The following is a 12,722-nucleotide window of genomic DNA, read 5'->3' on the forward strand; positions in this document are numbered from 1 at the left end:
AACTCTGCTAGACAGTGAGTCAACTGAGTGGCAAGTCCTTTATCACCTGAAGTTTTAATACCTGAAGTTTTAAGTGGCTCAACTGCAATGTGAAATATAGCAAGACATGGCTTTACATGAACACATATATTAGATGGTTTTGGTTTTAAAAGTGTTTGTTTAAAAAAAAAACAACAATTTTTTGAATTCTCCTAACATGACACCTTTAACATGTTTCGGTCACCCTATTCTGCCAAGTCAAAGAAGCCAGAATTTACAAGCTTTACAAAAACAATAACTAGTTGCTAACAAGGCTTCCAACGACTGCTTCTGTAACACCAATAATAAAGGCAAATTAACTTCTCCTGCTGAAGTAGATGTATTTTTATTGTATTACTGTGATTGATCAGAACCAAATTTAGCAAAGGCAACCAGTGCTCACTAGAATCTATCTAATCATAGTCTGTTTTCATGCTCAATACTTGGCCTAAAAGGACATGCAACAAAAGCATTGTCAGGAAAATATCTACAGCCTCATATATGCAGATAGTCCCCTCTGAATGCAAAAGTTTACACACCTGTGAGTACAAAAATAAGTATGACATGTGATCTCAAGGACACCTTTGCATGCCCCTCAGAAATTAAAAGCTTTATCAGCTTGCCTTAGCAATCAGCAAGTAAAAACATTAAAAGTATGCATGTTTTCCTTCCAGTGCTCCAGTTCCCATTTCTCCCATGCTCCTAGTCACTCCCATTAGGCATATAAACCCAGCTAATTAAAATATTTTCATGGCCTTAGTTCACATTTTGTTAGCATAGGGTTTTGCTCTTCACAAACAGGTCACCAAACCTGTTGTTTATCTCTGGCTGGCACTATCCATAGAGGGTGACTTGGACTGAAAAAACAAGAGAGGTCAAATATCTTCTTCGAGTCAGAGAGACAAAATTTCTAGGTATAACATGTTCCCAGGAACAGCCAAGCTTCCTTTTTCACTATTCTCTGGCCTCATTCTAAGCATGTTATGAAGGAGGAAGGTGGTGAGCCACAGAAAGCAAGATGAGTTGTATGTCAAAAACTTACATGTGGGAGGGACAGCAAGCATCGGCTATTGCACTCATATGCTTCTTTGTGTCTTCCAAGTTCATTTAAGGAGCGGGCTTTCCGGAAGAGTGCTCGGATGTTCTCCTTGTCAAGACTTAAAGCCTTCTCACTGTCTTCCAGTGCCTTCTCATACAAGCCCTGCATGGAAGAGACCACCTTGAATCAGCTGAGGCACAGCAGACTAAACCCTCCTTCTGTGTGAATGCTAACATTTTATCTCTCAACAGAAAATGGGAATATAAAAGGCAGTTGGAAAGAGGTGTATTACCTCATACAAGACCAGAATACGAATACACAAAACCTTTGTTAAGTCGTGCAAGACTAAAAACACTTCGAAGTCAGTAAATGCCAGAATTGAGGCTGCTTGAGCAACTTTATCTTGACTCCCCCTCCACCTTAGGCATGTCACATTTGACAGTCTTTAATTATGTGACTGCTTGTTAATTTTTTTTTCATGGGACTCAGCCTCATTATGAACAGGATGGACCTGCTCTGGGGTTGTGCATAAAGGAAAGCTGTTATATTCCTTAGGAAAATGGAAGCTCACAGCCGTTTATAGCCAAAGTATTTCAGAATGCTTCTCCGTGTGTGTGCCGAAAGTTCCAGCGAGACCCAAAGCCTTCTCACCATCTTCCAGTGCCTCACCTGAGGAGGCAGGAGCCTCCACAGCAATGCTCAAACAGTATTCCAGAGAAATACTCAGGCAGTACCGGAAGGCACTGGATCATACTAACTCATCACCAACAAGGACCAATACCTTAGGCCTGGCCCCCTCTCCTTCACATCCTTCCTCAGGTCTCATAAGACACAGTGCAATACTGGGGAGATTCTGTGTCACCATCTTCTCCAGTGTTGGAACACGGAGCAGACAAAACCAGTTGAAACCCCTCTTCACATCTTTTCTAATTGCATGGCAATGCAATCACAACATTCTCCCTGTCCTGTTTTGGGAAGGCACTCACCATGGCAAAGTAGCAGGCAGCTCTATTGACATGCAGCTTGCACAGGAGCTCCTTTGGGATGGTCACCTCGTCGGAGGCTGCATAATCCGCCACAGTCAGACCTTCTACATACTGCACGAGCGAAAGTTTGAAATCCTTCTCTTTAAACAAATCATTGCCCTCTGCAAACAGGTTTCTCACCAGCTTCTGCAAAAAGGCCTGGGCAGCAGGGAGAGAGCAAACAGACGAAAGTGGAGCGGCTATTCAGAGACAGGAGAGGCTTACCATTCGTTTCCATATGTTTTAGCAAACTTCTTTTCCATTAAGATTATCCTGCCTCCCCATCCTCCTCTAAAACATTAGTCTCCTAGTTAGAGGAGAATAATGCAGTCAAATCTCCTTTTTTCTTGAATATTCAAGTGTCTTCTCCTTTTCCTGACAGTTGTCATTGTCAGAACCTTAGAACTTTACATTACAGACAAATTGTGAAAGACCATTCCACACTCTCCACTTTTGGTATGTAAACTAATAGCTGTACAACAGAACAAATCTTGATAACCAGTGGGTTCCCAGCTTTAGAAAACAAGTTCTTCATTACCTCATAATCTTCTTGGCTTAGGGGTAATGTGGACCTGAAAAAGAAAGGAAATGCTCATAAAACAGGCATCCATGCAAACAAGGGCTTTTGTCTAGTGATGAAATCATCTTTCTGGTCCTGTGTTGTTGACGTCAGTGAGGTACTGAACATTTCATCACTTCAAAGACAGCTGGAGCAAAGAGATCGCAATTAGGGAGTATTACGCTCGGTGATGGCCACAGTAGTGTCAAGAGATGGTCAGGTCCCAAAGGGATTTGGGACTAGAGGAATCATATTCTCAGCTATTTCCTGCACACACATGATCATCTGTAACATGCCTTCAGAGAGACAACTGAAAAAAAACATCTTTGAGGAAGTCCCATGAGAGACTGTTGTGAATACAAAAGTATTTTAAGTACATCTGGCTCTAATGAGAGACAGACTGCCACTCCAAGACCTCCTCAAATACTTTGTGAGACTAAAGACATACAGTGACAAATGCAATCACTTTCCCCCACGTTAATTTAGCCACATACCTTTAGGTTTACACCACAAAAGGAAGGGAGGCCACTTAACTCCAACTGTCTTAGCCAAGGCTGCTAGGCTATACCACAGAACTGGCAGTGCTGTGTGGATAACATCTACCCCACAACAACACTGAGACTCAGAAGAATGGACCATTCTTCAGATTAGACCAGACAAGTCATCCAGGCTTGGTCCACATATATTTAATTTTCCTCTTCAAGAAGAAAACAACAGGCTTTAGAGAAATCCTTCACACCTTTCATAGCCCTCCTCACTTCTGAAATACATCTCATCTAATCACCATCTACTCCTTAAAATGAAGTACAGGAAATGCCATGGCTTTGCAAGAAACATTCACGCTGCTCATAAAATTGGACTACCTCTTTCACATCAAAACAAGCCAACAAATGACACTGCCCCTGGTTCAGAGTTCACGATACACTCCAGAAGCATGAGCAACACCCTGTATTTCTGAATTATCGTCTTTCCAGGAATATTGAGCATTTTTATAAATGTTACCAAAATAAACCTCACAAATGCCTCTCTGAAACTGGGTTGTCAGCCCCATTCAATCTCAGACTGGGGGAAAATATCATTGCCATGCTACAGGATATAAATATGTAACATGGAAGAGTTGGCTATTTTTCTTTTTTTCCCATATTGTTGAGGCACAGATTTCAGCTACAGTAACTGCAGACTCAAAGCAGACCTTAAAAAATATCCCAAATGAATCTGATTACAATCTTGTTGGTTTGTTACTCATCATGCAACCTGGACCTGAGTCTGAGGCCTTTGCAAACTCAAATACTGGAGGGAAAAAAACTATTGTACTTTATAAGGAAGTACGTGGACTTACAACTATTACTTAAGCAATCACTTCAAGCTCTAGAAGGCCATAAGATATTCACGGAAGACTGACCTGAGCACCTATCAGGCTGGCAACTGCAAAAGAGCCCAGGTCATCTATTTCTCCTATAGGCACCATATGGGGTACCTGGCAAGTCATTTACCTTGCTTTCCCCACCTACAAAATAGAGACAGTATCTCCCTTCCCAAGAAAGGTGGGATGACCTTGTTGAAAGCACTTTGAGATCTTCATGCTGAAGATGAAGTAGAAGGTCTGAGTACTACTGGTGCTATGCTGACTATAAAGATCATCCTGGAACTGCAGTGAAGAGCAAAACCAAAAGAAATTAAAATGACAGAATTTCAAGTTTAGAGAGCTGGCAGGACAAGAAACACCCTGAAGAATGACAGTGAAAATCCTTAGGAAAAATATCTCTTTCCTACGCAGCAGACTCAAAATCAGTAAATAGGATGCACTCCCTGAAATCTTTGGTACAAAGAAAACTGCTTGCAAAGCCACAGGAAACAATGAGGTTGTCCACTTACTGAATGAACTGAAGTCCTTTCTCTATTTCTTGCTTCCTCTTCTGTCTCTCCATTATAGTTGCTGCAGAGGAAGAAGAAAAAGAAACAACACAAAATGAGTCATTTTAGGTCTTGCTGGCAATTAAGCAGCACAGCATTTTGTGTGTGCCTGAATTTACTACTAACAAAATGTTCCAGACCAGATGCCCTGAACACCGAAGTCCATGATTTATCCACACTGCAGATACAGAACAGCAAGCAGCTCAGTACCAAGTGTCTGCTTTTTCTCACATGCCACCATGAAGATACATGGGCAAAGAGGAATTACTTCAGACTGAGCTCTCTACTTAGGCTGTCAGTAAACAAAGCAATGTGAACCAACTGTTATCATGGCTGCCTTCTAGGAAAAGGGAAAGAAAAAAAATCAGCATTTCCTCTGCACTGGCAGGCATTTCAGGAATTTGTGCTAGGCCCCTCCCATGATAAGGAATTCTGACCACTATTTATCTGGGCCAGATTTAAACTGGTTTACTGCAGGACATATGAAACAAGTCATCTATATACTGTATACAGAGACATATCACAAAGAAACATGTGAAGGAAGGAGACGGAACTGCTTGCCGTGGGCCACATAAAAGGGCAGCCATGAATCTATGTAATGGGAGTTCCATGACGAAAATCAACAGGCAAGAGCAGCACAGACTCGAGAATGTTCCTACCCAGAGGGAACAGAGCCCCATCCTACAGTGTTTGAAATTGGAGTGGGCAGTGCCTGAGGATGGCTCAAGAGAGAGTTATCCTCACTTAGCCAGGGACACAAATGGGCATAATAACTTGCCTGCGTTTGACCAAATCCAGTCTGGGTCTCTGTAAGCACAGACAAATAAGTAGAATGATTGAGCCATTTTGGAATAATATCCCTTTTCTCAACTAAAATGGGTTTGAATTATACCACTAGATACATGAGCTTCATCCCCTGCAGTATGGAAGCACATCTTGGAATGGCTCCCCTAGACGTCTCCCCCAGGCCTGCCACACAAGAAAAGGATAAAGAAGGGTAAATGGCATCGCACTCTGAGGCAAAATACAGTCGCTGGCAACAGCAAATTTCCCAGTCTTGCCACCAACCAGCTGTGATCACAAGCAATACTCAGCATTTGAGGGATGGTAACTTGTGGACAAAGGTAGCAAGCACACAAGCACTGAGATAAGATGGAGCTAACAACACTGTGCCTTCCCAGTCTGGGACCACCTCTGAAGAGACCATGAGAAAAACAAAAGTAATTTCTCTAACTCTATACTACAACAGCTTTGAGAGCATTATGGCCTGGCTCCTTTTTACATTAAGACCATCCCTGTCATTTTAAAGTATCTTACAGTTACCTATGGCCCATTCAGTCTGGAATAGGGTGAAGGGACCTTTAAAGTACATGAAAATCAATCCTGACAACTCAGCAAGCCCTTATTGATCGTGCTCTGTGCCATGCAAAATGCAGAATTGTTACCTGACCTTTACCAAGAAGGAGAGTTGGGGGAAGGGGGAAAGTTAGGAGCAAGCAAAAGACCAGAAAGAAGTGGTAGCACAATGAAGCAATAGCTTGAAAGTGACACTGTGCCGTTTGTAAGTCATCAGACATTAAATCTGAGAGCAATCTGGTCCAAGCAGCAGGCAGAACATTTTAAGCGGCTGCATTTGGAACAGGATGGGCAGTGCAGCAAGAAAGTGAAAGCCAACAGACAAGGTGAGTGATGATCAGCACCTCTACAAGGGCTTTTAACAGAAGCAATGGAGAAGAGCAGGTAGACTTCAGTACAACACCAACAGAAGGCCTGGAATGATTTATAAATAGCCTGGATAATGAGCAATCAGGAAGAAAGAAGGAAATTTAGCAAGGAGACTGTGAGGTTAATATGATCACTAACACTACAGGCAGACAGGCTTGAGGGGTAGAAAAAGAGACAGAGATAAATCATTTGATATTTCTCCTTGTATGAAACTCTGCAAAGACAGAAGAAGTAAGAGAAAACAGACAAGGTGAAAGAAGCAATAGGAATCATCTCCACATAGACAGCACTGAAAGGCACAACAGAGGACAGAGCAACCACAAGCACTCCAGGAGAACTGAGGGCTATCAGAGGCAATGGTGGGGAAAAAAGCTACCATAAGAAATTACAAAAGATAAACTGGGTTGGAAGGGGAGAGGGCAAAAGAGTAAAGCTGTCTGGCTCTTGGGTGCACTAACAGGCTTGAAATATCTCAAACAGCCTCCCCTTGAACCCCATCCATATACCCTCTGCCCATGGTCCATGAGCTCCATTGCAGCTCTGGTCCAGGCATACTGCCTTGTCTGAGCTATACTGTACGTGGACAAGTCCTCAGTCCTATCTCCTGGACAAACCTTGGACCTACACTGTAGGCAGCTCGCCTCCAGTCCTGTATCTGACATCATCTCCTACTGCTGGACTCGCTGGGTGGACCCAATTCACCATCTCATCTTCTTTGGGAATGTTGAGGGACCCCTCCTATCAGCATCTTGCTCTGCCTGCACTCTTCAGATGTGGTAGGACTGTACCCCAGTTACTGAGGGCACTGCTGGTGGCTATCAGCACCTTCAGCTCCTAGCTTGTCTTCCCTGGAGGAGCAGCCCTGCTCTTGCTGCTCCCTGACATAAGCCATGCCAGAGAGAACAAAAGTCAGGGAAGCAAAGCAGCAGCCCACAGATCTGCTGAAATGGGAAGACTGTTGGTGACTGTGGGGACAAGAGTTAACACTGGCTAGTCACCACAAAGATGATGGCTGCACTCCAAAAATCCTGTGGCACACCTTCATAATTCTGTATGTCCACAAAACAGATCACCTTGAAAAGCTTCTCATATGCACAGCCTACCTCAACCTCTGCTTCTGAGCTCAACTTTTAAAACACTACTGCAGGGAGGGGAGATCAGTACCTGTTCTCACCCCAATGCTACCCTCACCCCACTGCTAAAACACCACAGGACCTGGGCATGGGTTACAACCAGAGCTGGTTACTGTTGCTTCCCCATAGAGAAGGGCATTCAAACCTTACTGACTAAAACCTGGAGTGGAGCCAAAGGACTACAGGGAAAGGCTCCAGAATGTCTCTTTCCTAGAGTTACCCAATTCTTCTTTCCTGCTGGAGCTCCCTTCTGCTTTTGTTCTCCTCACCACCATTGCCACCGCAACCAACATGCGTATCTCTATCCTTGCTTCATGTGGATGGCTGACCAAGCTGCTCCATCTCTGTTAAGTCCCACAACAATACCCCCCATTAAAAAAGCCCTCTGTGCTATGCATGCCGTTTACTCTCTGCAGTCCTACCCTCATCTTCCACAGTGAGCATTCTGGAACTGAAGACCCTCCATTGCCTTCTTTAAACATAAACCAGAAGCTTAATCACCCCTCTAGACTGTTGCTCCCTGATACAGCCCTGAATTCCCTTCCCCTTTCAAACGGGTGACCAGCTTTCTCTGCTGAAGCTCTGTCACACCTTCAAGCTTATGTCACGACTTTGCACATAAGGCTCATCCCTTCATGACAACACCCTCAAAATGCACACCACATGCTGCTGCCCTAACAACATCCTTCACCTCTCCTCAAGCAGCAGACCTATCCCCTGCTCTGCCTGCCCCACCACAGCTGGAGCCTACCATTTGCACCCCTCCATTTGCTCCTCACACCTCTTCCCTGCCACCCCACCAGCAAACTTCTGTCTTCCCTCATTGCTCCAGCCTCCTCACTGTGTCTCATTTGACCCTCAGACCAAGCCACACGCTGGTTACACCAGCAAACCCAACACACCGCCAACCACCTGTACATGCAACACTTCTGCTGCACACCATTCCACAGGTACAGCATAATTAATTTTAAGCACAGAGCCTGTTTAGCTTTTGTTTTCTCAGTCTTCTGAATATTTTCAGAAACACAGTGGAAAACGTTAAATGAAGCAGTACATCTAAGCGCCCTCCCCCCCCCCCCCCCCCCAAAATCTGTCTGTCCAGACTTGTCTGCTCAAACCACCAGCAGAGTTTTAATCCAGAGTATTTATATCCATGCTACAAAGTTCCTATCCTTTCAGTCCAGAGATGTTTGTCCTCTTTGGTCCAGCATCTAGAAAGGACTTTATTCAGAGTTTGTCAATGAGTTACAAACTACTTGCCAGACAGAAGTGCTGCAGACAGGCAAAATGGCTTTCTTGCCTTGAGAAGGAAGCACAAGCCAGTAAATACGGTGACTCAAGCACAAACTGATACGCTCTACGAGACACTATGAGATGAACCGAAAGTCTAGAATTTACCTTATCAAGGACCTGGGTGTTATTCCCAACCCTGCCAGAGCTGAATTTGTGCAAAGTCTTTCACACTATATTTCTGGGATGGCAACGAGTTCACACTTGATGTTCTTCCAGGCTTTGAGTATAACATTTCAGCCAGAAGTAAGTGCACCAAGATGCAAGTGGCAGGTTGTAGAGCTGAGACAGGAGCTCAGCCCCAGGCTGTGTGTGCTCTCCTCCAGGCAAAAGACTCCAGGATGTACTAGTCTACAACATGAGAGTCTTTCACTGGCTGCAGTTCGGCCACCTCAGTGGTGCAGCAGAATGGGTCTGCAGACTCACATCAAGCAGGGGACAAACCACACAGCCCACTACAAACATGAGCTCTACTTGCTCCTGCAGCTGTTCTCTGCCAAGCCCCACTGCCTGGCCTTGAACACTTCTCACAGCCATCAGCTCTGAGTCCCCACCACCACAGTGTGCCCACTGGGTCCGACAACCCTGCCCGTCCACACACAGGCCACCCCAAAGCACCTCCGTGGCCACTCTCCCACACCGCAGCACGCCACTCTTGCTCCACAGCACTCTCAGGGCAGCTGATGCAGGTGCCACCAGCTTCACCCAGCGATACTTCCAGTGAATGCAGGGTGAGGTGGTGACAAACCCCTCACCCCCAGCTGAAAATAATACCGAAAGTACTGCAGGCCACCCTTCCTCCTGCCCCAGCCCACTGGGCCCTGCAGCGTGAGGAGAGCGTGGTGGAGTGACGCTGCCCACCCCTCGGCCCCTTGATCTTGGTTTCGTGCCCACCTCGTTTGAAAATTAAATCCCGGCGCTGGCTCCCACACGGGTGTAGCGGGAAAACCCGCTCGCCTCCTCCCCCCACCCCCAGCACTAGGCCGCCGATCCCCGGCCTTGCCTAGCGGCCGCCGCCACCAAACGCACCACCTCGCCCGGCCGGGGCGGAGAGGGTCCGGCGGCGCCCTCCCGCACCCACCGCGACTCGGCCAGGCGCCGGCACCCCGGCATCCCCACCACCCCGGCTCTGCTGGGAGGGGTCTCCCGCGGCAGGAGATACACAGGCTTCCCCAGGAAAAGGAAAACAAACCGAAACGTACTCTTCCTCCTTCCCCACCCCCCATCCGCTTAAATAAAAATCACACATTTCCAGGAGCCTGGGAGGTGGCTTTAAGATTAAAAAAATCCAAAGATGACCTCCCGTGCCACCCGGAAACTGAATAAAGCATTAAAGAACTGGGGGGGGAGAGAAGGAAAATAAAATATCCCACAACCTTATTTGATAAACTTTACAAGCCCCAAAGGAAGGGTTGCATCTGAAAAGCTATTTCACAAGAGCTTCTCTGCTGCTTCATGGGGTTTATACCAAACAAGAGGGGGAAACTGCAGCCTAAATAAAGACGTGAACACAGCACTCAAACCGACAAACCACAAACAGGCACAGACGCAATTAATACCAAGTTTTTCATATAAACCCAGGGGCTTTTCCCCCAGCTATCCACTTTTAGACTAGTGCCACATTTTTTTCCAGGGGGTGGGATTAAGATCTCTGACAGTTATTTTTTTGCAAACCCCACATTTTTGGCGGAAGAGAGGGTTTGCTTCAAAATCTCACCCATATTATTTTTCTTTTTTTTTTTTCGAATTTGCAATTACACAACGTTTCATCCATGCAGCTATTTGAAACCTTTACTTTCCAATGAAGCAACATCCAGATTTTCTCGTTTCTCAAGTCCACCCCTTTCTACATACACAAACACATCCACACACAAGAGAACTGGTTTAAGACAAAAATAATCCCCCCAAAATAATAATAAAGGACTCACCTCTCCTTGGGTTTTCCCCCCCACACTATGTATAAACTTTCCGTGATAAATGGTATTGTATTACTAGAGATATTATTAATGTATTATTACTAGAAGTAATAATAATAGTAAGTGCTATTTAATTACAGAAGGCAGCATTCTGCTTCTGGATCGGCTGCCCCTGCAGCTCCCTCCATGTGCCTCCTGATCTCTTTACTTTCATTTCCAGGTCTCGCTCTCGCTCGCTCGCTCTCAGCTGCACCAGCAAGAGAAAATGCCTCCCTGCATATCCTCTGGGCCCTAGAGGCTCCCGCTTTCATTACAAAAATTCACAGATTCAGCCCTTGTGGTTGGTTTTGAGATTCTTTAAGGTGAATTAGGCTTTAAAAAGGTATATTAAAAAAAATAAAAATACAAAAATGAAAGTGTTTAAGCAGTCGAGGCTCCGTTCTTAATTTTAATGCGACATTTTTCTTCTTCCTGTTGTCTTTGCTGATGTACAATATACACCCCAGGAAAAAGCAAAGCTGCCTCTGCAGAGGGATTGCATGCATGTGAAGCACAGCAATGAACTGAATTACAAGACACCCCCCTCCCCATGGGATTATAACATACGTGAAGCAGTGACCCTGCTGCCCACCCATATATGTTTGCTGGAAGGTGGCCAGAGCTATCACTTATGGCAGAGCAATTATCTGTTCCAGCCAGACCTTATGTATTCCACCCCACGCTGCTGAGGGGGTCCCTGTAAATAAGATCTTCTGCAAACATAAATCTTTAGGTGGAAAGGAATATGCAGCGTGTGTGTGTGCATATAACATTTTTATTACATACCACTGTGTATTATACAATACACGTATATGATATATATGTATATGCATATGGATTTTTATATCTGTGTTTACATATATGAGTTTAGGCACTTCTTTGAACCAGATTTTTACCTTGTTTTCATCCCAAATCCCTCAATATTTGCAGAAAGTTCACTGAATCCCCACAGCAGCCCATGCCAGCAGAGCCCCAGGAATGAGCTGCTGATGGGAAGTGGGGACCCAGCAGCACATTGTTGTGTCATGGGGTATGGTAGTGAAGACAGACATCCACTGATGGCCTTAGACCAGGATTCATCCATCCCTGCCCAGCTGCACTACTATTAACTTCAAAAAAACCTCTGAAACAAGTTTCATGGGGGTTTTAGCTTCCCTGGTAGGATAGGTTATTCTCTCCCTAAAGGGTTCTGTCTACTGTTAGGTCTATCATCTCCAAACTGACACTGGTTTAAATTATTACCCCTTTTCCAATGTAATCAGTGACATGTTTACTCCTCGGCATCCTGCTTCTTGTATTTACAGTGACCCAAGAGAGTGTTGCTTTGTGCTATGCAGCTAAGCAATGCCAACAAGATTCAGAGGCAGGTAGAAGATATCATCTGAAAGCGTACTAAACTTGTTTAATATTTTAAAAGTTGATCAGAAAAGAGAAGGCTATTATACTGAGTAGGACTGTCTTCTGTCAGCTCTGTCAACACAATTAAAAGATAATTTATGAATTATATTATGAATATACATTATTGCATAATGTACCATATGACACTGGAGAGCACTGTCTTCTGCTCTTCACAATATATAATCACATTGCTTTTATTTTTTAGATATTATGATCCAAAGATTGATTGACACAAGCAACCGTTGTGTTACAATAACCTTGTTCTGACATGAGAAAAAACACAGAAAACTTTTGTTCATTAAAAACTGACAGTACATGTTTTTCAGATTGCGCTAAATTCCAATTTAGGCAATAAAGATCTGCCTACCAAGACACACCCTGTGACATGAATTACATATAATGAATAAAATCATAGAATGGCTTTGTTTGGAAGGGACCTTAAAGCTCACCCAGTTCCACCCCCTGCCACAGACAGGGACACCTTCTACTAGACCAGGTTGCTCCAAGCCCCATCCAACCTGGCCTTGAACACTGCCAGGGATGGGGCAGCCACAGCTTCTCGGGGCAAGCTGTGCCAGTGCCTCACCACCCTCATAGTAAAGAATTTCTTCCTAATATTCAATCTCAGTCTCCCCTGTTTCAGCTAAAAGCCATTCCCACTTGTCC

The 12,722-nt window shown here is 44.7% G+C and overlaps 1 protein-coding gene across 7 annotated transcripts in view; it reads right to left on the reverse strand.

Moving 5' to 3' along the window:
* ZC3H7B (zinc finger CCCH-type containing 7B) overlaps positions 1-10,889 on the reverse strand; it is a 51,816-nt gene extending 40,927 nt beyond the window's left edge. For 6 of the 7 annotated variants that reach the window (XM_061450713.1, XM_061450716.1, XM_061450715.1 and 3 more), the window contains exons 1-5: positions 10,632-10,889; positions 4,517-4,577; positions 2,621-2,654; positions 2,044-2,241; positions 1,061-1,219 (exon numbers count right to left, since the gene is read on the reverse strand). In XM_061450713.1, the coding sequence (XP_061306697.1) occupies positions 1,061-1,219; positions 2,044-2,241; positions 2,621-2,654; positions 4,517-4,569 (444 nt within the window). In that variant the 5' untranslated portion in view covers positions 4,570-4,577; positions 10,632-10,889. Of the gene's footprint in view, positions 1-1,060; positions 1,220-2,043; positions 2,242-2,620; positions 2,655-4,516; positions 4,578-10,631 lie in introns of those variants that run through there. The other variant, XM_061450718.1, reaches the window with a different exon arrangement.
* Positions 10,890-12,722: the final 1,833 nt, after the last annotated feature.

This window comes from Pezoporus flaviventris, unplaced genomic scaffold (assembly GCF_033815535.1).
Source record: "Pezoporus flaviventris isolate CSIRO_AGI_PZ_B2104156 unplaced genomic scaffold, CSIRO_AGI_Pfla_v1 ptg000011l, whole genome shotgun sequence".
NCBI classification, from domain to species: Eukaryota; Metazoa; Chordata; class Aves; order Psittaciformes; family Psittacidae; genus Pezoporus; species Pezoporus flaviventris.